The sequence below is a fragment of the Heptranchias perlo genome, unplaced genomic scaffold, assembly GCF_035084215.1.
Source record: "Heptranchias perlo isolate sHepPer1 unplaced genomic scaffold, sHepPer1.hap1 HAP1_SCAFFOLD_244, whole genome shotgun sequence".
NCBI lineage: Eukaryota > Metazoa > Chordata > Chondrichthyes > Hexanchiformes > Hexanchidae > Heptranchias > Heptranchias perlo.
In genome coordinates this window covers 71,228-98,980 of record NW_027139256.1, presented here as the reverse complement: position 1 = coordinate 98,980, position 27,753 = coordinate 71,228, and the positions used below count along the sequence as shown (strand labels likewise).

General features: G+C 50.5%; 1 protein-coding gene and 1 pseudogene across 1 annotated transcript; both read right to left on the bottom strand.

Moving 5' to 3' along the window:
• Positions 1 to 1,144: 1,144 nt before the first annotated feature.
• LOC137310353 (zinc finger protein 585A-like) lies at positions 1,145 to 22,045 on the bottom strand (annotated as a pseudogene).
• A 3,560-nt stretch (positions 22,046 to 25,605) lies between these two features.
• On the bottom strand, positions 25,606 to 26,923 carry LOC137310339 (zinc finger protein 135-like). The gene has a single exon (XM_067978189.1). The coding sequence runs from the start codon at positions 26,815 to 26,817 to the stop codon at positions 25,606 to 25,608; it is 1,212 nt and encodes a 403-aa protein (XP_067834290.1). The 5' UTR covers positions 26,818 to 26,923.
• Between the last annotated feature and the right edge of the window lie 830 nt (positions 26,924 to 27,753).

The following is a 27,753-nucleotide window of genomic DNA, read 5'->3' as shown; positions in this document are numbered from 1 at the left end:
CTAATTGCCCCTTGAGAAGGTGGTGGTGAGCCGCCTTCTTGAACCGCTGCAGTCCGTGTGGTGAAGGTTCTCCCACAGTGCTGTTAGGAAGGGAGTTCCAGGATTTTGACCCAGCGACGATGAAGGAACGGCCGATATATTTCCAAGTCGGGATGGTGTGTGACTTGGAGGGGAACGTGCAGGTGGTGTTGTTCCCATGTACCTGCTGCCCTTGTCCTTCTAGGTGGTAGAGGTCGCGGGTTTGGGAGGTGCTGTCGAAGAAGCCTTGGCGAGTTGCTGCAGTGCATCCTGTGGATGGTGCACACTGCAGCCACAGTGCGCCGGTGGTGAAGGGAGTGAATGTTTAGGGTGGTGGATGGGGTGCCAATCAAGCGGGCTGCTTTGTCCTGGATGGTGTCGAGCTTCTTGAGTGTTGTTGGAGCTGCACTCATCCAGGCAAGTGAAGAGTATTCCATCACACTCCTGACTTGTGCCTTGTAGATGGTGGAAAGGCTTTGGGGAGTCAGGAGGTGAGTCACTCGCCGCAGAATACCCAGCCTCTGACCTGCTCTTGTAGCCACAGTATTTATATGTCTGGTCCAGTTAAGTTTCTGGTCAATGGTGACCCCCAGGATGTTGATGGTGGGGGATTCGGTGATGGTAATGCCGTTGAATGTCAAGGGGAGGTGGTTAGACTCTCTCTTGTTGGAGATGGTCATTGCCTGGCACTTGTCTGGCGCGAATGTTACTTGCCACTTATCAGCCCAAGCCTGGATGTTGTCCAGGTCTTGCTGCATGCGGGCTCGGAATGCTTCATTATAAGAACATAAGAAATAGGAGCAGGAGTAGGCCAATCGGCCCCTCAAGCCTGCTCCGCCATTCAATAAGATCATGGCTGATCTGGTCCTAACCTCAAATCTAAAATCATGTCCAATTTCCTGCCCGCTCCCCGTAACCCCTAATTATCTGAGGGGTTGTGAATGGACTGTCTGAGTTTTTATAATAGATTTACAGGAAACAGTGGAATCGAACCACCGCAGTCAAATGTAGAGACTGTGGTGTGTCATCAGGCGGGATAAACCAGGGGATCTCTTTCCACACACTGAATAATGATCGGGAGTCTTAGTGTTTCAGATGCCGGATAATCAAGCTCACAAGAACAAAATGGTCTCTCCGGGCTTTATTCAGAGCTCTGCGTGATCCGGATCCGGTGATAATTCCCTGAATCGGGAGAACAGAAATACACTGGCTTCACACACAATCTTCTCGAGTCTGTCCCGACTGGCAACGATTTAAGTGGCCTGTTCTAGTACCTCTGTGAAGCACCTCCTGAACTCCGGCTAAATCAGGGCATTTAGTTCATCTGTGACCAACCCATAACCAAACGCACGTCTGGATATCACACTTATACGGTCGTGAGCTTATTCTCTATTTACTCGTCTGGCAATTAATCCCATAACACGGGTACCAAGGGCTCAGAGTTGTTGCATTCATCAGAAAAAGACAAAGTGCTGAACAGAATCTCACGACAGGTCAAATAAACAGAACCGTCAGCACAACCGTCTTAGAAATGAAACAGCAGTGTGTTGAACTTACAGTCCAGAAACAGGCCGTTCCGCCGGTGATTCTGATCCACCCGAGCCTCATCTGTTCCACGTTCATGTCGCCACCCCCCCCCCCCCACTGCTGTCTGCAGGGCCCCACGCTACAGAACAGTGTGAAGTCGCTGGTGAGCCAACAATTCAGAGGCCTCTGTGAATCCCTTCCCGCACACGGAGCAGGCGAACGTTCTGTCTCCAGTGTGAATACGCTGGTGTGCCAGCAGGTTGTACGACTGGATGAACCCCTTCCCGCACACGGAGCAGGCGAACGGCCTCTCCCCGGTGTGAATGCGCTGGTGTATCTTCAGGTCCTGGGAGCTTTTAAAGCTCTTGCCGCAGTCGGAACATTTAAAGGGCCTCTCGTCGGTGTGAACAAGCTGGTGCCTCTGCAGGGTGGACGACTGAGAGAACCCCTTCCCGCACACGGAGCAGGTGAACGGCCTCTCCCCGGTGTGAACCCGCTGGTGCCTCAGCAGGCTGGACGACTGGGCGAATTCCCTCCCGCACACGGAGCAGGTGGTCAGGCTGTCCCCGGAGCCACTGCACCGATGAAGTTCCAAGGCGGACGGGCAGTTGAACCCCTTCCCGCAGACCCCACATATACACGGCGTCACGCCGGTGTGAGTGCGCCTGTGTCTGGCCAGGTTGGACGATCGGCTGAATCCGCGTCCGCACACGTAACAGGTGTGCGGTTGGACCGCGCTGTGAACGGTGCTCTCTCCTTCCACGTCCAAAGGCCGATGATATTCAAGTCCCGCTGAATCGAGCGACTCGGTCAGATCTTGACGCGATGTTTGGTGTGAGCTTCCCGTCTGTAAATGCTCCATTTCCATTACACTGAAAAACGAGTTTCGAAAGGGTAAGTGGGAGCATTTTCGTTTGCTAATTTTCATCAAGAAGCAATAAAAAGGCCTTCTTTGGGCACATTAGTGGGAAGAGGAGAGTCAGGGTAGGGGTAGGGCTGCTAAGGGATACCGGAGGCGAGTGTGTAGGAACATAGGAACAGGAGGGGGTCATTTAGCCCCTCGAGCTTGTTCCGCCATTCAGTGAGATCATGGCTGATCTGTGACCTGACTCCATCTTCCCGCCTCAGCCCCATATCCCTTAATACCCTTAGATTAACAAACCTCTATCAATCTCAGATTTAAAACTAACGATTGAGCTAGCATCAACTGCTGTTTGCGGAAGTGAGTTCCAAACTTCTCCCACCCTTTGTGTGTAGAAGTGTTTCCAAACTTCACTCCTGAAAGTCCTGGCTCTAGTTTTTAGGCTGTGTCCCCTAGTCCTAGACTCCCCAACCAGCGGAAATAGTTTCTCTCTATCTACCCTATCAGTTCCCCTTAATATCTTGAAAACGTCAATCAAACCACCCCTTAATCTTCTAAATTCCAGAGAATACAACCCCAATTTGTGTAATCTCTCCTCGTAATTTAACCCTTGGAGTCCGGGTATCATTCTAGTAAATCTGCGCTGCACTCCCTCCAAGGCCAATATGTCCTTCCTAAGGTGCGGTGCCCAGAACTGCTCACAGTACTCCAGGTGCGGTCTAACCAGGGTTTTGATTAGCTGCAGCATAACTTCTACCCCCTTGTATTCTAGTCCTCTGGATATAAAGGCCAGCATTCCATTAGCCTTATTGATTATTTTCTGTACCTGTCCATGACATTTTAATGATCTGTGTACATGGATCCCTAAATCTCTTTGGACCTCCCACTGTTTTGAGCTTTTCACCATTTACAAAGTAGTGGAGTGTAGTGAGGAGTGAGGGAATGGCAGAGAAACTCAATAAGAACTCGGCCTCTGTGTTCACCGAGGGGGGGTCGATATTGGGCTTGTCAAACCACCAGAGGTGGGTGTGGAGGTTATTATTCAGAGAGAAATGGGACTATGGAAATGACTCAAACTGAAGACAGACAAAGCCCCAGGACCTGACGGTTTCCATCCGTGGATCCCGAGGGAAGCTGGGAAAGCAGGTGAATGTTTGCAAAGGTGTCGTGACCACGCAGGGGGAAGTGTCAACAAGACAGAGTCCAATCCAGTCTCCACCCTGTGTCCACATACACGTAGGGATCGCTGGGGAACTTGCAGCAATAGAAACTGTGGCTGCCTCTTCCTCTTCCCAGGCCAGGAGTACTGAAGCCAGGTTTAACAGTTCACCTGCTGCCCCGGTTCAGCAAACTCAGCACAGACAGGGGAATGGAACCTCCTTTAAAGCAGGGAGCTTTTTGTTTTAAAGAAAGGGAGCAGGTTTAAGCAGAAAATTGTCAAAGCAAGCATCGCTGCAACTTTAAAGCAGCGCAAAAGGTGCAACCGCCCCAGTGCCTCTGCACCGACCTTGCGTTACTGGCCCAACATTTCACTCCCCAGTCAATCTGCTCCCTCGATTCCCCCCAGACCGCGGCCGGTCCCACAGAGTGTCCCCACTGTGTCAGCCCCCCCCCCCCCCCCGAGTCGGAGGCGAGGCGGGGCTTGAGGCAGTCCTCAAACACAGGTCTTATTTGCTCAGCAGAGTGTGTTTGAACAGCTGCAGCTACACAAGAGGCTGTTTGAACAGCTGCAGCGGGGACCAGAGTCCCTGCCAACCACAAGCAAACAGGGCACATGACCAAAACTTATTGCAGAGAGTTGGTTAGGGTGGGTGGGGGGGGGGGGGGTTTGGTTAACATGCAAATTTGCCTGCATGAAATCAATCCCAGTCACTTGCAGCAGGGGCGGGTCTGCAGGGCGTGATTGACAGGGGGAAGAAACATCTGCATCCTTGTCTGCCCAGCTCACCTGAGACTGCGCATGCGCCGCAGGGGGGATTGATAACGCGCATGCGCCGCTGGCGTGTTGGACGAGGATGGTGATTGGGAACGCGCATGCGCCGCTGTGTGAGGGGAGGAGGGGGATTGAGAGCGCGCATGCGCCACTGCGTGTGTGGGGGGGGGGGGAGGGTGATTGAGAGCGCGCATGCGCCACTGTGTGGCTTCAGTCCGCGCCGGTCCCCGGAATGAGCTCCTAGTGCGCCTGCGCTATAGGACAGCGGACGGAGCACTCTGGGTCAGGTCGGTAAACCGTCGAGAGACCGAATCACCGGCGGAAAGTGAGTTTTATCACAGAGAGAGAGAGTGTGAGTGAGGAGAGAGAGAGAGAGATAAAGGATATAAAAACCCCGCCAAACCGGAGAGTGCGAGGGTTCCCCGGGCACCGAACGGAGCGGATTCAGCCTCGGCGGAGCAGGTGATCCTTCTCAGGGAGGGAGGACACGTGATCCGCGGGGGTGATTGACGTGAGCTCCGGACCAATAGGGAGCGAGGGGGCGGCGCCTGGAGGACCGAGGGCGGCGGCGGGTCCTCCAACCAATCGGGGGGCGGGACTTGCGCCGTCTCGGTCGTCAGGGCAACGACTTGCTGCAGGCCCTGGTTCAGGGTCTGAGGTGGGGTTTATTCCATTTAAACAGGTTTTTAGGGTATTTATTTGTACGCAGGCACCTTTTAAAACAAGCTGGAGAAGCAGGAAACTATCAGGCGTCTGATTATTACTTTTTATTCATATTACCACAACCCATTACAGACAAAAAAAAAACTTGCATTTTCCAGCACCTTCATCCTCTGAAAACGCCCCAAGGCGCCTCGCAGGAGCGGAATCAGACGCAGGTCGCCACCCAGGCGACGAAGAGGGCGCGTCACACCGAATCATGGAAAGGTTGCAGCTCAGAAGGAGGCCATTCGGCCCGGCGAGCCCGTGCCGGCTCCCTGCCAGTGCAATCCAGCCAGTCCCGCTCCCTCCGCCCGCCCTATCCCCGCAGCCCTGCAGATGTTTTTTTTCCTTCAAAGTGCTTATCCAGTTCCCTTTTGAAGGCCACCAGCGAATCTGCCTCCACCGCCCGCCTCGGGCAGCGCATTCCAGGTCCCAACCACTCGCTGGGTAAAGAAACGTTTTTCCTCATGTCGCCTTTGGTTCTTTTGCCAATTACCTGAAATCCGAGTCCTCCGGTTCTCGACCCTTCCGCCAACGGGAACGCTTTCTCCCCATCTACTCTGTCCAGACCCCTCACGATTGTGAACGTACCAGGAAATCCTTTCCCGCGCACTCCGCAGGTGAACTCTCCCCCGCTGTGAACTAGCTGGTCTCTCTGCAGGTTGCACGATTGGGCGAATCCCTTCCCGCACACGGAGCAGGTGAACTCACCCCGGTGCGGATGCCTTGATGTCGCTTCAGGTCCCGGGAGCGTTTAAAGCTCTTCCCACACAGTCAGAATATTTAAAATCGGGGTCTCGTCACTGTGAACTCGCTGATGTCTAAAACAGGTTAGATGATTCAATGAACAGCTACTTCCCGGCGTGAACTCGCTGGTGTCTATGCAGGGCCGACGACTGAGTGAACCCTTTCCCGCACACGGAGCAGGAGAACGGCCTCTCATCGGTGTGAATTCTCTGGTGTTTGAGCAGGTTGTTTGTCCGTGCGAATTCTTTCCCGCACTCGGAGCAGGCGAACGGCCTCTCCCCGGTGTGAATTCTCCGGTGTTTCAGCAGATCGGACGAGCCCCGGAACCTCTTCCCGCAGTCGGAGCACCCGAACGGCCTCTCGTCGGTGTGAACGCGCTGGTGCAAGTTCAGGTGCTGGGAGCTTTTAAAGCTCTTCCCGCAGTCAGTACACTTGAACGGCCTCTCCCCGGTGTGAACCGACTGGTGCGCGTACAGGTTGGACGAACAAGTGAATCCCTTCCCGCAGACGGAGCAGGTGAACGGCCTCTCCCCGGTGTGAATGCGCCGATGAGCGTCCAACGTAGACAGGCATCCGAATCCCTTCCCGCAGTCCCCGCATCGATACGGCCTCTCCCCGGTGTGACTGCGTCTGTGCCTCTCCAGCCCAGAAGGGTAGACGAATCCCTTCCCGCACTCACCGCATTTATACGGCCTCTCCCTGGTGCGACCGCCCTGGTGCCCCCGCAGACGGGGCGACAGGTCGAATCCCCGTCCACACGCGGGACGCGCGTGCGGTTTGTCCGCGCCTCGACCGGCGCACTCTCCTTCCATGCGCAAAAGGGGCCGACGACGTTCGGCTTCCCGACGAATCGAGCGTCTCCCGTCAGATCCTGTCACGATGTTTGGTTCGAGCTTCCCGTCTGCAAACGCTCCACTTCTAACCCCCTGCAAAAACGAGTTCAGAAAGGTTAACAGCCGCACCGCCAGAGGTGCTGTCTTTTGAACGAAACTTTAAAACGATGCCCCGTCTGCCCTCTCGGGTGGACGGCAGGGATCCCATGGCGCCATGGCATAGAGGCATTTAAGGGGAAGTTAATGAGTACACAAGGGGAAAAGGAATAGAGGGGTGTCCTGATCGGGTTTGATAAAGTAGGGAGGAGGCTCAGGAGGAGTACAAACGCCGGCATAGTCCAGTCGGGCCGAATGGCCTGTTTCCGTGCTGTAGTTTCCATGTATAGAATCGTTACAGCACAGGAGGAGGCCAATCGGACAACTGAGCCTGTGCTGGCTCTTTGTAAGAGCGATCCAGTTAGTCCCATTCCCCCGCTCTTTCCTTGCGGCCCTGCAAATTCCCCCCCCCCCCTTCAAATATTTATCCAGTTCCCTTTTGAAGGCCATGATTGAATCTGCCTCCACCGCCCCCTCGGGCAGAGCATTCCAGATCCTAACCACTCGCTGGGTAAAAAAGTTTTTCCTCACGTCGCCTTTGGTTCTTTTGCCAATTATTTTAAATCTGTGTCCTCTGGTTCTCGACCCTTCCGCCAATGGGAACAGTTTCTCTTTATTTACTTTCCTTCGTGATTTTGAACACCTCTATCAAATCTCCTCTTAACCTTCTCTGCTCTCAGGAGAACAATCCCAGCTTCTCCACAAAACTGAAGCCCCTCATCCCTGGAACCATTCCAGTAAATCGTTTCTGCACCCTCTCTAAAGGCCTTGACATCCTTCCGAAAGTGCGGTGCCCAGAATTGGACACAATACTCCAGTTGTGGCCGAACCAGTGTTTTAATAAAGATACTCTATGCCTCTATTTATAAATTCATGTAACTCAATATTGGAAGAAGAGCAGGGGAGTTGTCCTGGTCTTGTGGCCAATGTTTATCCCTCAACCAAAAGCAGATGATCTGGTCATTAATTCTATGGCTGGTTGGTGGGACCTTGCTGTGCACAAATTGGCTGCTCTGTCTCATTATAATGCAATGATACTTTGTAATCCAAAGTAACCCCTTGCATTGCAAAGTAACCCGGTGCATTGCAAAGTCACTCACTGGTCGTGAACGGGCGCTGTCTCAATGCAAGATCTTTATTACATCTCTGTCTCTCCCTCTCTCTGTCTGTCTGTCTGTCTCTCACCCTTTCTCCCTCTCTGATGTGGAGATGCCGGTGATGGACCGGGGTGGACAAATTTAAGGAATCTTACAACACCAGGTTATAGTCCAACAGTTTTATTTGAAAATCACAAGCTTTCGGAGCTTACCTCCTTCATCAGGTGAGTGAAGTATTCTAAGATCTCACAGCATATATTAGCAAGTTCCGCACCCATAAGGACGGCCTCAACCGGGATCTTGGGTTCATGTCACGCTACACGTAAGCAGGGGAAAAAAAAGTTATCTGTTTTTAATACAACTGGACATTCTCTCTCTCTCTGCCTTTCGGGTCTCTTTCTCTCTCTGGCTTTGTAACCTGACCCATTGTGTATTCAGAACTGTTTTCTGTGGCTAACCTGCCTGAACATCAACGACACCTTTGATTGGTGTGAGCGTGTCCCAGCCTAATATAAGATACGCGATTTGAGAACCTTTCACTCACTCACCTGACGAAGGAGATAATCTCCGAAAGCTTGTGATTTTAAAATAAAATTGTTGGACTATAAACCTGGTGTTGTAAGGTGCATTGCAAAGTAACTCGGTGCAGTAACCCTGTATTACAAAGTAACCCTGCATTACAAAGTAACTCGTTGCATTACAAAGTAACCCTGCATTACAAAGTAACTCAGTGCAGTAACCCTGTATTTACAAAGTAACTCAGTGCAGTAACCCTGTATTTACAAAGTAACTCGTTGCATTACAAAGTAACCCTGCATTACAAAGTAACTCGGTGCAGTAACCCTGTATTACAAAGTAACTCGGTGCAGTAACCCTGTATTTACAAAGTAACTCGTTGCAGTAACCCTGTATTTACAAAGTAACTCGTTGCAGTAACCCTGTATTTACAAAGTAACTCGTTGCAGTAACCCTGTATTTACAAAGTAACTCGGTGCAGTAACCCTGTATTTACAAAGTAACTCGGTGCATTACAAAGTAACCCTGCATTACAAAGTAACTCATTGCAGTAACCCTGTATTACAAAGTAACTCGTTGCATTACAAAGTAACCCTGCATTACAAAGTAACCCTGCATTACAAAGTAACCCTGCATTACAAAGTAACTCGTTGCAGTAACCCTGTATTTACAAAGTAACTCGGTGCATTACAAAGTAACCCTGCATTACAAAGTAACTCGGTGCAGTAACCCTGTATTACAAAGTAACTCGGTGCAGTAACCCTGTATTACAAAGTAACTCGTTGCAGTAACCCTGTATTTACAAAGTAACTCAGTGCAGTAACCCTGTATTACAAAGTAACTCGGTGCAGTAACCCTGTATTACAAAGTAACTCGTTGCAGTAACCCTGTATTTACAAAGTAACTCAGTGCAGTAACCCTGTATTTACAAAGTAACTCGTTGCAGTAACCCTGTATTTACAAAGTAACTCGTTGCAGTAACCCTGTATTTACAAAGTAACTCGGTGCATTACAAAGTAACCCTGTATTACAAAGTAACTCGTTGCATTACAAAGTAACCCTGTATTACAAAGTAACTCGGTGCAGTGACCCTGTATTTACAAAGTAACTCGCTGCAGTAACCCTGTATTACAAAGTAACTCGCTGCAGTAACCCTGTATTTACAAAGTAACTCGCTGCAGTAACCCTGTATTTACAAAGTAACTCACTGCAGTAACCCTGTATTACAAAGTAACTCACTGCAGTAACCCTGTATTACAAAGTAACTCACTGCAGTAACCCTGTATTACAAAGTAACTCGGTGCAGTAACCCTGTATTACAAAGTAACTCGTTGCATTACAAAGTAACCCTGCATTACAAAGTAACTCGGTGCAGTAACCCTGTATTTACAAAGTAACTCGTTGCAGTAACCCTGTATTTACAAAGTAACTCGTTGCAGTAACCCTGTATTTACAAAGTAACTCGTTGCAGTAACCCTGTATTTACAAAGTAACTCGTTGCAGTAACCCTGTATTTACAAAGTAACTCGTTGCATTACAAAGTAACCCTGTATTACAAAGTAACTCGGTGCAGTAACCCTGTATTACAAAGTAACTCGTTGCAGTAACCCTGTATTACAAAGTAACTCGTTGCATTACAAAGTAACCCTGTATTACAAAGTAACTCGGTGCAGTAACCCTGTATTACAAAGTAACTCGGTGCAGTAACCCTGTATTACAAAGTAACTCGGTGCAGTAACCCTGTATTACAAAGTAACTCGGTGCAGTAACCCTGTATTACAAAGTAACTCGCTGCAGTAACCCTGTATTTACAAAGTAACTCGCTGCAGTAACCCTGTATTTACAAAGTAACCCTGCATTACAAAGTAACTCGTTGCATTACAAAGTAACCCTGCATTACAAAGTAACCCTGCATTACAAAGTAACCCTGCATTACAAAGTAACTCGTTGCAGTAACCCTGTATTTACAAAGTAACTCGGTGCATTACAAAGTAACCCTGCATTACAAAGTAACTCGGTGCAGTAACCCTGTATTACAAAGTAACTCGTTGCAGTAACCCTGTATTACAAAGTAACTCGTTGCAGTAACCCTGTATTTACAAAGTAACTCAGTGCAGTAACCCTGTATTACAAAGTAACTCGGTGCAGTAACCCTGTATTACAAAGTAACTCGTTGCAGTAACCCTGTATTTACAAAGTAACTCAGTGCAGTAACCCTGTATTTACAAAGTAACTCGTTGCAGTAACCCTGTATTTACAAAGTAACTCGTTGCAGTAACCCTGTATTTACAAAGTAACTCGGTGCATTACAAAGTAACCCTGTATTACAAAGTAACTCGTTGCATTACAAAGTAACCCTGTATTACAAAGTAACTCGGTGCAGTGACCCTGTATTTACAAAGTAACTCGCTGCAGTAACCCTGTATTACAAAGTAACTCGCTGCAGTAACCCTGTATTTACAAAGTAACTCGCTGCAGTAACCCTGTATTTACAAAGTAACTCACTGCAGTAACCCTGTATTACAAAGTAACTCACTGCAGTAACCCTGTATTACAAAGTAACTCACTGCAGTAACCCTGTATTACAAAGTAACTCACTGCAGTAACCCTGTATTACAAAGTAACTCGTTGCATTACAAAGTAACCCTGCATTACAAAGTAACTCGGTGCAGTAACCCTGTATTTACAAAGTAACTCGTTGCAGTAACCCTGTATTTACAAAGTAACTCGTTGCAGTAACCCTGTATTTACAAAGTAACTCGTTGCAGTAACCCTGTATTTACAAAGTAACTCGTTGCAGTAACCCTGTATTTACAAAGTAACTCGTTGCATTACAAAGTAACCCTGTATTACAAAGTAACTCGGTGCAGTAACCCTGTATTACAAAGTAACTCGTTGCAGTAACCCTGTATTACAAAGTAACTCGTTGCATTACAAAGTAACCCTGTATTACAAAGTAACTCGGTGCAGTAACCCTGTATTACAAAGTAACTCGGTGCAGTAACCCTGTATTACAAAGTAACTCGGTGCAGTAACCCTGTATTACAAAGTAACTCGGTGCAGTAACCCTGTATTACAAAGTAACTCGCTGCAGTAACCCTGTATTTACAAAGTAACTCGCTGCAGTAACCCTGTATTTACAAAGTAACTCGCTGCAGTAACCCTGTATTTACAAAGTAACTCGCTGCAGTAACCCTGTATTTACAAAGTAACTCGTTGCAGTAACCCTGTATTTACAAAGTAACTCGCTGCAGTAACCCTGTATTTACAAAGTAACTCGCTGCAGTAACCCTGTATTTACAAAGTAACTCGGTGCAGTAACCCTGTATTTACAAAGTAACTCGGTGCAGTAACCCTGTATTACAAAGTAACTCGTTGCATTACAAAGTAACCCTGCATTACAAAGTAACTCGGTGCAGTAACCCTGTATTACAAAGTAACTCGTTGCATTACAAAGTAACCCTGTATTACAAAGTAACTCTGTGCAGTAACCCTGTATTACAAAGTAACTCGGTGCAGTAACCCTGTATTACAAAGTAACTCGTTGCAGTAACCCTGTATTTACAAAGTAACTCAGTGCAGTAACCCTGTATTTACAAAGTAACTCGTTGCAGTAACCCTGTATTTACAAAGTAACTCGTTGCAGTAACCCTGTATTTACAAAGTAACTCGGTGCATTACAAAGTAACCCTGTATTACAAAGTAACTCGTTGCATTACAAAGTAACCCTGTATTACAAAGTAACTCGGTGCAGTGACCCTGTATTTACAAAGTAACTCGCTGCAGTAACCCTGTATTACAAAGTAACTCGCTGCAGTAACCCTGTATTTACAAAGTAACTCGCTGCAGTAACCCTGTATTTACAAAGTAACTCACTGCAGTAACCCTGTATTACAAAGTAACTCACTGCAGTAACCCTGTATTACAAAGTAACTCACTGCAGTAACCCTGTATTACAAAGTAACTCGTTGCATTACAAAGTAACCCTGCATTACAAAGTAACTCGGTGCAGTAACCCTGTATTTACAAAGTAACTCGTTGCAGTAACCCTGTATTTACAAAGTAACTCGTTGCAGTAACCCTGTATTTACAAAGTAACTCGTTGCAGTAACCCTGTATTTACAAAGTAACTCGTTGCAGTAACCCTGTATTTACAAAGTAACTCGTTGCATTACAAAGTAACCCTGTATTACAAAGTAACTCGGTGCAGTAACCCTGTATTACAAAGTAACTCGTTGCAGTAACCCTGTATTACAAAGTAACTCGTTGCATTACAAAGTAACCCTGTATTACAAAGTAACTCGGTGCAGTAACCCTGTATTACAAAGTAACTCGGTGCAGTAACCCTGTATTACAAAGTAACTCGGTGCAGTAACCCTGTATTACAAAGTAACTCGGTGCAGTAACCCTGTATTACAAAGTAACTCGCTGCAGTAACCCTGTATTTACAAAGTAACTCGCTGCAGTAACCCTGTATTTACAAAGTAACTCGCTGCAGTAACCCTGTATTTACAAAGTAACTCGCTGCAGTAACCCTGTATTTACAAAGTAACTCGTTGCAGTAACCCTGTATTTACAAAGTAACTCGCTGCAGTAACCCTGTATTTACAAAGTAACTCGCTGCAGTAACCCTGTATTTACAAAGTAACTCGGTGCAGTAACCCTGTATTTACAAAGTAACTCGGTGCAGTAACCCTGTATTACAAAGTAACTCGTTGCATTACAAAGTAACCCTGCATTACAAAGTAACTCGGTGCAGTAACCCTGTATTACAAAGTAACTCGTTGCATTACAAAGTAACCCTGTATTACAAAGTAACTCTGTGCAGTAACCCTGTATTACAAAGTAACTCGGTGCAGTAACCCTGCATTACAAAGTAACTCGGTGCAGTAACCCTGTATTTACAAAGTAACTCGGTGCATTACAAAGTAACCCTGCATTACAAAGTAACTCGTTGCAGTAACCCTGTATTTACAAAGTAACTCGGTGCATTACCAAGTAACTCGTTGCATTACCAAGTAACCCTGCATTGTAAAGTCACTCACTGGTGGTGAACGGGCGCTGTCTCAATTGCAAGATCTTTATTACATCCCTCGTCTCCATTTTGATGCAAAGTGACCGGAAAAGGTGCGACCCGGATCACCGAGCAATTATTGACCTGCAAACTTTGGGTCCCTTTTTTACTTTTCACTGAAGCAGAGGGAGGGGGAGGGGGGGGGGCGAGTTTGAAGATAAATTAAAGCGGGGGGGGGGGGGGGGAATTAAATAAAGTAAAAACCCGCCAAACCGGAGAGCGCGAGGGTTCCCCGGGCACCGGACGGAGCGGATTCAGCCTCGGCGGAGCACGTGATCCTTCCCAGGGAGGGACACGTGGTACGCGGGGTGATTGACGTGAGCTTCGGACCAATAGGGAGCGAGGGGGCGGCGCCTGGAGGACCGAGGGCGGCGGCGGGTCCTCCAACCAATCGGGGGGCGCGCCCGAGGGGCGGGACTTGCGCGCCGGCCCGGTCGTCAGGGCAACGACTCGCTGCATCTCAGAGCGCAGGAGGAGGAGGAGGAGGAGGCCGCTCGGCCCATAGGGGCCGTGCCCGCCCTTTTAAAGAGCTGTGCAACTAGCCCCACTTCCCCGCCGTAAACCCTGCAAAAAAAAATTTTTTTTATTTCTTCCTTTTCAAGTATTTATCCGATTCCCTTTTTTGAAAGTTATTATTGAATCTGCTTTTCCACCGCCCTTTCCTTTCAGGCAGCCGATTCCAGATCGTCGTCACGACTCGCCGCCTAAAATTAAACGAAATTCCTCGGCTCCCTCATCCGGTTCCTTTGACGATCACCCTAGTTCGTCTCCGGCTTGAATTCAAACGAAAGGCGAATCAATCCTTCCCCTGTCCACAACAGTTCGTTTACTGCCCTCGGACGGCGAATATCGCTGAAATTCTTGCGGATCCTGCCCCGCGGTGCTATTGTAGATTTTTTAAAATTCGTTAATAAAGGCAGAAACCCCCCACCCCCCCGAGCTTCCGCGGGACAATTTAATCGTTGGAGGGTAAAAATACTTGATTTTGTTTTTACCCTACGGGGTTTTTATTATTAGTTTCCGGCATTTAAGGAAGAGTGGGAAAGTTTGTTTTTTATTCGTTCATGGGATGTGGGCGAGGCCGGCATTTATTGCCCATCCCTAACTGCCGTTGAGAAGGTGGTGGTGAGCCGCCTTCTTGAACAACTGAGTGGCTTGCTCGGCCATTTCAGAGGGCGATTAAGAATCAACCACATTGCTGTGGGTCTGGAGTCACATACAGGCCAGACCGGTAAGGACGGCAGGTTTCCTCCCCTAAAGGCCATTAGTGAACCAGATGGGTTTTTATGACAATCCAGTAGTTTCATGGCCACCATTACTAACACTAGCATTTTTCTTAATTCCAGATTTTATTTATTTAATTGAATTTTTTATCCTCTCCAATATCTCTACTCCCCCCTCTCCTACTGTGACATTAACTCCATCCTTTTCTTTTGTGAAGACAGATGCAAAGTCCTCCTTCAGTTCCTCAGCCATGCCCTCTGTCTCCTCAAGATTTCCTCTCTTGTCCCTAATCGGCCCCACCGTTCCTTCAACTACCCTTTTACTTTTTATGTTTGTAAAAGATTTTTGGGGTCCCCTTTTATGTTACCCGCTAATCTTTTCTCATATTCTCTCTTTGCCCTTCTTGTGTCCTTTTTTTCAATTTCCCTCTGCACTCTCCGTATTCTGCCTGTTTTTTTCTACTGTATCCTCTACCTGACATTTGTCATAAACCTCCTTTTCCTGTTTTATTTTGACCTCCATTTCCTTTGTCATCCGTGGAATTTACAGCACAGAAACAGGCCATTCGGCCCAACTGGCCTCTGCTGGCGTTTACGCTCCACGCGAGCCTCATCTCTCTCTGTCAGCATATCCTTCCATTCCTTTCTGCCTCGCGTGTCTGTCCAGCTTCCCCCTTAAATGCATCTAAACCATTTGCCTCATCTGCTCCTTGTGGGAGCGAGTTCCACATTTTCACCGCTGTCTGAGTAAAGAAGTTTCTCCTGAATTCCTCATTGGATTTATTAGTGACTCTCTTGTATTTATGACCCCTAGTTTTGGATTCCCCCCACAATCAATGTAATTCTTTTCAGCATGTCTGCATCTATTCTTTGTCCATTGCTCTTTTCACAGTGTGTCCTTCATTATCTTATCTTTGTCTGATACATTCCCCATGACTCAGTGTATTCAGTTTGTCTCCTGATTCTCTGCTGACCACCTGACTCCGAACTTGCAGATTCTTCTTCCCATTAGTGCTTGTTCCTCAGGTTCTAATCTGCTCCTGAATGTGACCCCCTCACAATTTGTTTATGCTGCAGGTTTTAGTCTAATGTGCGAGTGTGTTTAATACTTTAACAAAATGTTTATTAAGGCTATTTAGAATTACAAGGGTTAATCTTTCCACCCGGTCAACCTCCGCCGACAAATGGCACAATTGCCACCCCAGTGAGATCTGCTGAAAAGAGCCTGTGTGTGGAGATCGGGGTGGGGTGAGGACAGGACTAGGCCCCTTGAGACAGTGGGACAAACTCGGAGTCTGGGACTTAACCTCAAAATCAGAGCCGGGCCATTGAGGAGAGAAGTTCGGAAACACTTCTTCACGCAAAGGGTGGTACAAATGTGGAACTCTCTCCCACAAAAAGCAGTAGGCGCCAGCTCAGTAAATCATTTTAAATCGGAGATCGATAGATTTTTGCTAGTCGAGGGTATTAAGGGATATGGAGCCAAGGCGGGCAGATGGAGTCAGGATACAGATCAGACGTGATCTCACTGAATGGCGGAACAGGCTCGAGGGGCTGAACGGCCTCCTCCTGTTCCTGTGTTCCTTCACTCCCAGTCACCTCACTGAATGGGGCCTTTTATTGTTCCGCACGTTCTCTCGTGTTCAGGATTAACAACAACTTGCATTTATACGGTGCCTTTCTCGTAGAAAAACGTCCCAAGGCTCTTCGCAGGAGCGTAAATCAGACAAAGGTAGTCACTGAAGGGGGTGTGAGAGGAGGTGGGATCTACCAGGAAATCCCTTCCCACGCACTCCGCAGGTGAACGGCCTCTCCCCGGTGTGAACTAGCTGGTCTCTCTGCAGGTCGCACGATTGGGTGAATCCCTTCCCGCACTCGGAGCAGGTGAACTCTCCCCGGTGCGGATGCCTTGGTGTCTTTTCAGGTCCTGGGAGCGTTTAAAGCTCTTCCCACAGTCAGAACATTTAAAAGGTCTCTCCCCCGTGTGAACTCGCTGGTGGGTCATCAAGTTATAGGATTGAGTGAACCCCTTCCCGCACACGGAGCAAGTGAACGGCCTCTCCCCGGTGTGATTACTCTGGTGTATCAGCAGGAGGGATGAATGAGTGAACCCCTTCCCACACACGGAGCAGGTGAACGGCCTCTCCCCGGTGTGAATTCTCTGGTGTGCCTTCCGGTCCTGAGAGCTTTTAAAGCTCTTCCCGCAGTCAGAACATTTAAACGGTCTCTCGTCACTGTGAACTCGCTGGTGTGTCACCAGGTTGTACGGCCGAGTGAATCCCTTCCCGCACATGGAGCAGGTGAACGGCCTCTCCCCGGTGTGAATAGTCTGGTGTGTCAGCAGGTGGGATGTCTGCGTGAATCCCTTCCCGCACACGGAGCAGGTGAACGGCTTCTCCCCGGTGTGAATACTCTGGTGTGTCAGCAGGTGGGATGTCTGAGTGAATCCCTTCCCGCAGGCGGAGCAGGTGAACGGCCTCTCCCCGGTGTGAATTCTCTGGTGTACCTTCAGAACCGGGGAGCTTTTAAAACTCTTCCCACAGTCAGAACATTTAAACGGTCGCTTGTCAGTGTGAACCCGCTGGTGCTTCAGTAGATTGGACGAACAAGCGAATCCCTTCCCACACACAGAGCAGGTGAACGGCCTCTCCCCGGTGTGACTGCGCCGATGGGTTTCCAAGGCGGACGGGGAAATGAATCCCTTCCCGCAGTCCCCGCATTTATACCGTCTCTCCCTGGTGTGCCTGCCCATGTGGATTGGGTAAATCCGCGTCCACGCACGGAACACGTGTGCGGTTTGTCCGAACTGCGGTCGGTGCTGCGATCGGTGCTCTCTCCTTCCAGGTGCAAAGGCCGATGATATTCAGGTCCTGACGAGTCGGGCGAGTTTCAGTTTGAGCTTCCTGTCTGTAAATGCTCCACTTGTAATAACCTGTAAAACGAATTTAGAAAGGGTAAGAGGGAGCATGTGTTCATCTCGCTAATTGTCTTCAAGGAGCAATAAACAGGCTTTCTACAGACACATTAGCAGGAGGAGGAGAGTCAGGGTAGAGATGAGGGAGGCGAGTGTGTAAGTGGGGAGTCGGGGAAGGACAAAAGATGCTAAATAAGAACTCGGCCCCTGTGTTCACCCAGGAGGTGGATATTGGGATTGTCGAACCACCAGAGGTGGGTGGGGAACTGTTAGTGGAGGTTATTATTGACACAGAAATGGGACTGAAGAACTTCCTCCAACTGAAGGTGGACAAATCCCGGGGACCTGGTGGTTTACACCCGAGGATCCTGAGGGAAGCTGGGGAAGAAATAGCGGAGGGTCTGAGCATAAACCGACTGCCGCCTTTCCCTATATTACAACAGGGACTGTACGTCACAAAAAGAAACTCACTGGCTGAAGCACTTTGCGACGTCCTGGGGTCGTGAAAGGCGCGGTGTGAAGGCAAGTTCGTCATTTCTTCCTTTCACTCCATTTGATACAAAAGCACCGGAAAAGGTGCAACCCAGTTTGTCTAGCAACCCCACCAGTGAAAAAAAGTTATCTGTTTTTAATACAACTGGTCATTCTCTCTCTTTCTCTTCCTTTCGGATGTTTCTCTCTCTCTCTGTCTTTGGGTTCGGACCGTTTGTGTATTCGGTGGTCCTGTATGTAATGTCTCTCAGTCTGATTGCCTTGACAACGGGCAGTTGGAAAGATTATCTGTAATCACCAGGCATTGTTCTCTGACTATATATGCGGTAACCTTCACGGAATCCCACACTCACCTGACGAAGGAGGAAGCCTCCGAAAGCTTGTGATTTTCAAATAAAACTGTTGGACTATAACCTGGTGTTGTAAGATTCCTTACATTAGCAATGGGGAAGGGAGAGGGAGGGAGGGAGGGGGGTGTGGTGGGGTGTAGGGGAGGGGGAGAGGGGATGTAGGGGAGGGGAAGGGGAGGGAGGGAGGATGGGGGCGTGGTGGGGGCGAGGGGGGGTGTAGGGGGAGGCAGGGTTACAGTTATTAAGAGGTTTGAGAAGTTTGGGGCGTTTTTCCCCTGAAGCCGGGAAGGTTTGAGGGGCCAGGCTGAGAGAGGTCTTCAAGATCATGAAGGGTTATTGATAAAAAGGTAAACGATGGGTTGCTTCCATTTGTTAGTAAACAATCGTACAACACTGGAGGACATTCGGCCCATCGTGCCTGTGCCCGCTCTTTGAAACAGCTGTCCAGTCTCCCCCCACCTTGCTCTCCCCCCCCCCCCCCCCCCCCATAGCCCTGCAAACTTGTTTTGGTTTCACAAACATAAAATCACGACAGAAGCAACCCGAGGGGGAGGTTAGAGCAACTTCTCCGCACCAGACGATGCCCCACACACTGAACCAGGGAATCAGAGAACTTGTTTGCAAAGGACCAGAAATGGGCATTGGGGAACCGCGGGCCAGTGAGCATGCTCGGGGGAGGAGGAGGAGGAGGAGGAGGAGTCAAGACGGAGCGGGGCAGTGCGCGGGCGTGTCGAGCGCAGGGTCAGGCCGGTAACGGTTGAGAGTCCGAATCACCAGCGGAAAGTGAGTTTTATCAGAGAGAGAGAGAGGGGAGAAGGGAGAGGGAGAGATAAATGAGGTAAAAAAAAACCCGCCAAACTGGAGAGTGCGAGGGTTCCCCGGGCACCGAACGCAGCAGATTCAGCCTCGCGGAGCAGGTGATCCTTCTCGGGGTGGGGGAGGACACGTGATCCCGGGGGTGGGTGATTGACGTGAGCTTCGGACCAATAGGGAGCGAGGGGGCGGCGCCTGGAGGACCGAGGGCGGCGGCGGCAGCGGGTCCTCCAACCAATCGGGGAGCGCCCGAGGGGCGGGACTTGCGCCGGCTGGTCGGCAGGGCAACGACTTGCTGAATCTCAGAGTGCAGGAGGAGGCTGCTCGGCCCATCGGGGCTGTGCCCACCCTTTTCAAGAGCTGTGCAACTAGTCCCACTTCCCCGCTGCTCTTTCCCCCCGCATTTCACTGCAAATCTTTTCCTTTTCAAGTATTTATCCGATTCCCTTTTGAAAGTTATTATTGAATCTGTTCCCACCGCCCTTTCAGGCAGTGAATTCCAGATCATCACAACTCGCTGCCTAAAAAAACATTCCCCTCATCTCCCCCTCTGGCTCTTTTGCCGATCACCTTAAATCCGTGTCCTCTGGTTACCGACCCTCCTGCCCCCTGGAAACAGTCTCTCCTTATTGACTCTCTCAAAACCCTTCCTGATTTTGAACCCCTCGATCAAATCTCCCCTTAACCTTCTCTGCTCTGAGGAGAACAATCCCAGCTTCTCCAGTCTCTCCACATAACTGAAGTCCCTCATCCCTGGAACCATTCTCGTAAATCTCCTCTGCACCCTCTCTGAGGTTTTATTTAACCCTTTAAATAAGCTGGAGAACGAGGAAACACTGAGACGTCCGCTTAATGGTTTTTATTCATATTACACGACCCACCACACACAGTGACCGTGAGATTGGTGTCGATAGTTACCAGCGTGAGGACACGTCGGGAAGTGTGGGAAGCTCGTGGATCCAATCTGCTGATTGTTACCCCGGGGTGCTGCTGAAAAGTGCCTGTGTGGAGATCGGGGGGGGGGGGGGTGAGGACAGGACTGGGCCCCTTCTGAGACAGTGGGACAAACACGGAGTCTCGGACTTAACCTTAAAATCAGAGCCGGGCCATTGAGGAGAGAAGTTCGGAAACACTTCTTCACACAAAGGGCGGTAGAAGTGTAGAACTCTCTCCCACAAAAAGGAGTAGTCGCCAGCTCAATTAATCATTTTAAAATCGGAGAGCGATAGATTTTTGCTAGCCGAGGGTATTAAGGGATATGGAACCAAGGTGGGCGGATGGAGTTAGGATACAGATCAGACGTGATCGCACTGAATGGCGGAACAGGCTCGAGGGGCTGAACGGCCTCCTCCTGTTCCGATGTTCCTTCACTCCCAGTCACCTCACTGAATGGGGCCTTTTACTGTTCCTCACGTTCAGGATTAACAACAACTTCCATTTATACGGTGCCTTTATCATTGGAAAATGTCCGACGGTGCTTCGCAGGAGCGGAAATCAGACAACGGCAGTCAATGAGGCAACGGAGGGGGTGTGTGAGGAGGTGGGATGTCCCAGGAAATCCCTTCCCACGCACTCCGCAGGTGAACTCTCCCCGGTATGGATGCCTTGGTGTCTGTTCAGGGCCTGGGAGCTTTTAAAGCTCTTCCCACGGTCGCTCCGCAGCGTGAACCCACCGGTGTCCAGACAAGGTGGGAGGACTGAGTGAATCCCTTCCCACAGACGGAGCAGCCGGACGGTCTCTCGGTCTCTCTCTCCGGCGTGCACTCGCTGTTGTGTAAGCAGGTTTGGATGACTCGGCGAACAGCTACTCTCCGGTGTGAACTCGCTGGTGTCTCAGCAAGTGGGAGGACTGAGTGAATCCCTTCCCGCACACGGAGCAGGTGAACGGTCTCTCTCCGGTGTGAAGTTGCTGGTGTCTCAGCAGGTGGGACGGCCGAGCGAACGTTTTCCCGCACACGGAGCAGGCGAACGGTTTCTCCCCGGTGTGAACTCGCCGGTGCTCGAACAGGCCAGACGACTGACTGAATCCCTTCCCGCACGTGGAGCAGGTGAACGGCCTCTCCCCGGTGTGAACACTCTGGTGTCGCACCAGGTGGGATGAATAAACAAAACCCTTCCCACACACGGGGCAGGTGAACGGCCTCTCCCCGGTGTGAATACGCCGGTGCGCGAACAGGCCAGACGACTGAGTGAATCCCTGCCCGCACACGGAGCAGGTGAACGGCCTCTCCCCCGTGTGGACCCGCCGATGTTTCAGCAGGTCGGCTGAGCTCCGAACCCTCTTCCCGCAGCGCGAGCAGCTGAACGGCCTCTCGTCGGTGTGAACCTTCCGGTGTTTGAGCAGGCTGGACGACTGGGCGAATCCCTTCCCGCACTCGGAGCAGGTGAACGGCCTCTCCCCGGTGTGGCTGCGCCGATGGATTTCCAGCTCGTACGGGAAATTGAATTCCTTCCCGCAGTCCCCGCATTTACACCCTCTCGCCCCGGCATCATTGCGTTTATCAGCCGCCAGCTGAGGCGGGTGAATTAATCCCTTCCCGCAGTCCCCACATTTATACTGTCGGTTCCTGGCGTGACTGCTCTTGTGGCTCGTGAGCTGGTGCGGGTAAATTAATCCCTTCCCGCAGTCCTCACATTTATACTGTCTCTCTCCGGTGTGACTGCGTTTGTGCCTCGACAGCGAGGACATGTAAATGAATCCCTTCCCGCACTCGCCACATTCATACCGTCTCTCCCCCGTGTGCCTGCCCATGTGGCTGTCCAGTTGGGACGATCGGTGGAATCCATGTCCACACACGGAACACGTGTACGGTTTGTCCGGGCTGCGAACGGTGCTCTCTCCTTCCATGTGCAAAAGGCCGATGATATTCAGGTCCTGATGAATCGAGCGAATTCTGGTTTCAGCTTCCTGTCTGTAAATGCTCCACTTGTAATACCCTGTAAAGTGAGTTTAGAAAGGGTAAGAGCATGTTTTCATTTCTTTTTGCTAATTTTCTTTAAAGAGCAATAAACAGGCTTTCAAATCAGCATGTTAGCAGGAAGAGGAGTCAGGGTAGGGAACATAGGAACAGGAGGAGGCCATTCAGCCCCTCGAGCCTGTTCCGCCATTCAATGTGATCATGGCTGACCTGTGACCTAACTCCATATACCTGCCTTAGCCCCATATCTCTTACTGCCTTCGGGTTAACAAAAATCGATCAGGCTCAGATTTACAATTAAGCTAGCATCAACTGCCGCTTGCAGAAGGGAGTTCCAAACCTCTACCACCCTTTGCGTGTAGAAGTGTTTCCTGACATCACTCCTGAACGTCCTGGCTCTCATTTTTAGGCTCTGTCCCCTCGTCCGAGACTCCCCAACCAGCGGAAATAGGGTGGATAGAGAGAAACTATCAGTTATCTTGAAAACTTCGATCAAATCACCCCATAATCTTCTAAATTCCAGGGAATACAACTCCAGTTTGTGCAATCTCGCCTCGTAGTTTGGGATGAACATAGGAACAGGAGGAGGCCATTCAGCCCCTCGTGCCTGCTCCGCCATTTGATAAGATCATGGCTGATCTGTGATCTAACTCCATATACCTGCCTTTGGCCCATATCCCTTAATACCTTTGGTTGCCAAAAAGCTATCTATCTCAGATTTAAATTTAGCAATTGAGCTAGTATCAATTGCCGTTTGCGGAAGAGAGTTCCAAACTTCCACCACCCTTTGTGTGTAGAAATGTTTTCCGATCTCGCTCCTGAAAGGCCTGGCTCTAATTTTTAGACTGTGCCCCCTACTCCTAGAATCCCCAACCAGCGGAAATAGTTTCTCTCTCTCCGCCCTATCCGTTCCCCTTAATATCTTATAAACTTCGATCAGATCGCCCCTTAACCTTCGAAACTCCGGAGAATACGAGGAGGCGAACGTGCAAGCCGAGAGTCAGGGAAATGAGCAAAGCTGCTGAATAAGAAGTGGGGTTTTTCACCCAGGAGGTGGACATTGGGATTGTATTATTCAGACAAATGGAACGAGGACAATTCCCCAGGGACCTTGATGGTTGATTGACAGCTGGCTCCACGCATGCGCACGGGGAGAGAGAGGGGAGGGGAGCCGGCAGCCTCGGTCGGCACCGCGCATGCTCAGTGGGTGCCCGGCCCAGAGTCGGAATCAATGAGGGGGAAAATTGAGTATTTCTCCGATTCCGATTTAAATCGATAGGAGGTGAGGAGGGGGAGAGGGAGAGGGACTTAAAAAAAAAAGTTAAATTTAAACCGGAGAGTGCGAGGGTTCCCCGGGCACCGGACGGAGCGGATTTCAGCCTCGGCGGAGCACGTGATGCTTCTCAGGGGGAGGGAGGACACGTGATCCTCGGGTGTGAGTGATTGACGTGAGCTTCGGACCAATAGGGAGCGAGGGGGCGTCGCCTGGAGGACCGAGGACGGCGGCGGGTCCTCCAACCAATCGGGGGGCTCCCGAGGGGCGGGACTTGCGCCGGCTCGGTCGTCAGGGCAACGACTTGCTGCAGGCCCTTGTTCAGGGTCTGGGGGGAGGAGGAGGGGTTTATTCCCCTTATTTTACACAAGGCTGTTTGGAAGGTTGCTTTTTCCACCCCATTTAAACAAACTAAATAAAATATAATATAATATAAATGTAAATATTTACAGCACAATCCCTATCCAGACCCCTTTAAACAGGCTGCAGAAATAGGCAAGAATCAGGATTCTGATGAATGCTTTTTATTCCCCAGTGAGAGTGAGGAAAATCTGCAAAAGTCACTGACTTTTCTTTTAAAAAATTTGTTCGTGGGACGTGGGCGTCGCGGGCGAGGCCGGCATTTATTGCCCATCCCTAATTGCCCTCGAGAAGGTGATGGTGAGCCCCTTCTTGAACCGCTGCAGTCCGTGTGGTGAAGATTCTCCCACAGCGCTGTTAGGAAGGGAGTTCCAGGATTTTGACCCAGCGACGTTGAAGGAACGGCCGATATATTTCCGAGTCGGGATGGTGTGTGACTTGGAGGGGAACGTGCAGGTGGTGTTGTTCCCATGTGCCTGCTGCTCTTGTCCTTCTAGGTGGTAGAGGTCGCGGGTTTGGGAGGTGCTGTCGAAGGAGCCTGATTATTAAATAACTATCTTAAAAATGGGTAAACAAACCGAGAAATAATCAATAGGAATTAAAGGGGTACTAAGATTAAAATATATAAATAACGCAAGAGGCATATAGTGTATAAAGCAGCGAGTTGTGATGATCTGGAATTCACTGCCTGAATTCAATAATAACTTTCAAAAGGGAATTGGATAAATATCCTGGGGGTCACCATTGACCAGAAACTTAACTGGACCAGCCACATAAATACTGTGGCTACAAGAGCAGGTCAGAGGCTGGGTATTCTGCGGAGAGTGACTCACCTCCTGACTCCCCAAAGCCTTTCCACCATCTACAAGGCACAAGTCAGGAGTGTGATGGAATACTCTCCACTTGCCTGGATGAGTGCAGCTCCAACAACACTCAAGCAGCTCGACACCATCCAGGACAAAGCAGCCCGCTTGATTGGCACCCCATCCACCACCCTAAACATTCACTCCCTTCACCACTGGTACACTGTGGCTGCAGTGTGTACCATCCACAGGATGCACTGCAGCAACTCGCCAAGGCTTCTTCGACAGCACCTCCCAAACCCGCGACCTCTACCACATAGAGGGAGAAGAGCAGCAGGCACATGGGAACACCAACACCTGCACGTTCCCCTCCAAGTCACACACCATCCCGACTTGGAAATATATCGGCCGTTCCTTCATCGTCGCTTGGTCAAAATCCTGGAACTCCCTTCCTAACAGCACTTTAGGAGAACCTTCACCACACGGACTGCAGCGGTTCAAGAAGGCGGCTCACCACCACCTTCTCAAGGGGCAATTAGGGATGGGCAATAAATGCCGGCCTCGCCAGCGACGCCCACATCCCATGAACGAATAAAAAAAAATACTTGAAGGGTTGAACTTTACAGGGCTATGGGGGACTGGGGAGAGTGGGACTAATTGGATAGCTCTTTCAAAGAGCCGGCACAGGCAGGATGGGCCAAATGGCCTCCTTCTGTGCTGTATGATACAATGATGCACCAACTCACTACACACAACAACTTGCGGTCAGAGAGCGCCTCTTTCGTAGGTAAACGTTCCCAAGGCGCTTTTTGCAGGAGCGTAAATCAGACAAAGGTAGTCACTGAGGCAACAAAGGGGGTGTGTGAGGAGGTGGGAAGTCCCAGGAAATCCCTTCCCACGCACTCCGGAGGTGAACTCTCCCCGGTGTGGATGCCTTGGTGTCTTTTCCGGTCCTGGGAGCGATTGAAGCTCTTCCCACAGTCAGAACAGTTAAACGGTCTCTCCCTGTGTGAACTCGCTGGTGTCCTAACGGGTTGTGTGATTCAACAAACAGCTACTTCCCGGCGTGAACCCGCTGGTGTTTCCGCAGGGTGGACGAACGAGCGAATCCCTTCCCGCACACGGAGCAGGGGAACGGCCTCTCCCCGGTGTGGACCCGCTGGTGTCTCAGCAGGGCCGACGACTGAGTGAACCCCTTCCCGCACACGGAGCAGGAGAACGGCCTCTCATCGGCGTGAACTCGCTTGTGTACCGCCAACTTGGACGACTGAGTGAACCCCTTCCCGCACTCGGAGCAGACGAACGGCCTCTCCCCGGTGTGAATTCTCTGGTGCTTCAGCAGATTGGCTGTCCGGGCGAACCCCTTCCCGCACACGGAGCAGGGGAACGGCCTCTCCCCGGTGTGGACCCGCTGGTGCGTCAGCAGGTGGCACGCCTCAGTGAATCGCTGCCCGCACACGGAGCAGGCGAACGGCCTCTCCCCGCTGTGAATTCTCTGGTGTTTCATCAGGGCCGACGACTGAGTGAATCCCTTCCCGCAGGCCGGGCAGGTGAACGGTCTCTCGCCGGTGTGAACCCGCCGGTGCGTCAGCAGCTTGGACGACTGAGTGAATCCCCTCCCGCACTCGGAGCAGGTGAACGGCCTCTCCCCGGTGTGGAGACGCTGGTGTTTCAGCTGGTCGGACGACCGAGCGAATCCCCTCCCGCACACGGAGCAGGCGAACGGCCTCTCCCCGGTGTGAATCCTCTGGTGTATCAGCAGGCTGTACGACTGAGCGAATCCCCTCCCGCACACGGAGCAGGCGAACGGCCTCTCCCCGGTGTGAATCCTCTCGTGTTTCAGCAAGTCGGACGACTGAGCGAATCTCTTCCCGCACGCGGAGCAGGTGAACGGCCGCTCTCCGCTGTGCGTTCTCCGGTGCTTCAGCAGCTGGGACGAGCTCCGAAACCTCTTCCCGCAGTCGGAGCAGCCGAACGGCCTCTCCCCGGTGTGGCTGCGCCGATGAACTGCCAGCTCGGAGGGACAACTGAATGCCTTCCCGCAGTCCCCGCATTCACACGGCTCCTCCCCGGTGTGGCTGCTCACGTGCCTCGACAGCTTGTACGGCTGTCGGAACCCCTTCCCGCAGTCCCCACACTGATACCGTCCCTCCCCGGTGTGGCTGCCCATGTGCCTCTCCAGGGTGGGCGATCGGCTGAATCCTCGTCCACACACGGAACACGCGTGTGGTTTGTCCGGGCTGCGATCGGCGCTCTCTCCTTCCATGTGCAAAGGATGATGATATTCAGGTCCCTGATGAATCGAGCGATTCCTTCGGATCGTGACGTGATGTTTTAATTCAGCTTCCCGCCTGCAAATCTTCCACTTCTAAAACGCTGTAAAACGAGTTTGGAAAAGGTAAGAGGGAGCACTTATTTTTTTATTCGCTAATCTTGCCTCAAAGAGCAATAAAAAGGCTTTCTGAAGGCACAATTGCAAGAGGAGGAGAGTCACTGCACAGAAACAGGCCGTTCGGCCCATCAGGTCCATGCCGGTGTTTATGCTCCACACGAGCCTCCTCCATCTCACCCTATCAGCATCTCCTTCTATTCCTTTCTCCCTCATGTGTTTATCGAGCTTCCCCTTAAATCCATCTACACTATTCGCCTCAACTACTCCTTGTGGGAGCGGGTTCCACATTCTCACCGCTCTCTGGGTGAAGAAGTTTCTCCTGAATTCCCGACTGGATTGATTGGTGACTCTCTTATATTGATGGCCCCCCTGATTCGGGTCTCCTCCGCAACTGGAAACATTTTTTTTCTACGATTACCCGATCGAACCCTTTCGTAATCTCGGCAGGGCCGCTAAGGGATGAGGGAGGCGAGTGTGTAAGTGAGGAGTCGGGGAACGACAAAAGATGCTAAATAAGAACTCGGCCCCGGTGTTCACCCAGGAGGTGGATATTGGGATTGTCGAACCACCAGAGGTGGGTGGGGAACTGTTAGTGGAGGTTATTATTGACACAGACATGGGACTGAAGAACTTCCTCCAACTGAAGGTGGACAAATCCCAGGGACCTGGTGGTTTTGGACCCAAGGCAATCATCCTCTGCCTGCGCCTGCGCGACGGGCTCTAACCGGCAATCATCCTCACACAGCGCCTGCGCGGCCAGTTCTACCCGGCAATCATCCTCACACAGCGCCTGCGCGGACGGTTCCACCA

Coding starts and splice junctions, on each gene's coding strand:
- LOC137310339 (XM_067978189.1), bottom strand. CDS start 26,817: ATGGAAGGAGAGAGCGCCGATCGCAGCCCGGACAAACCACACGCGTGT.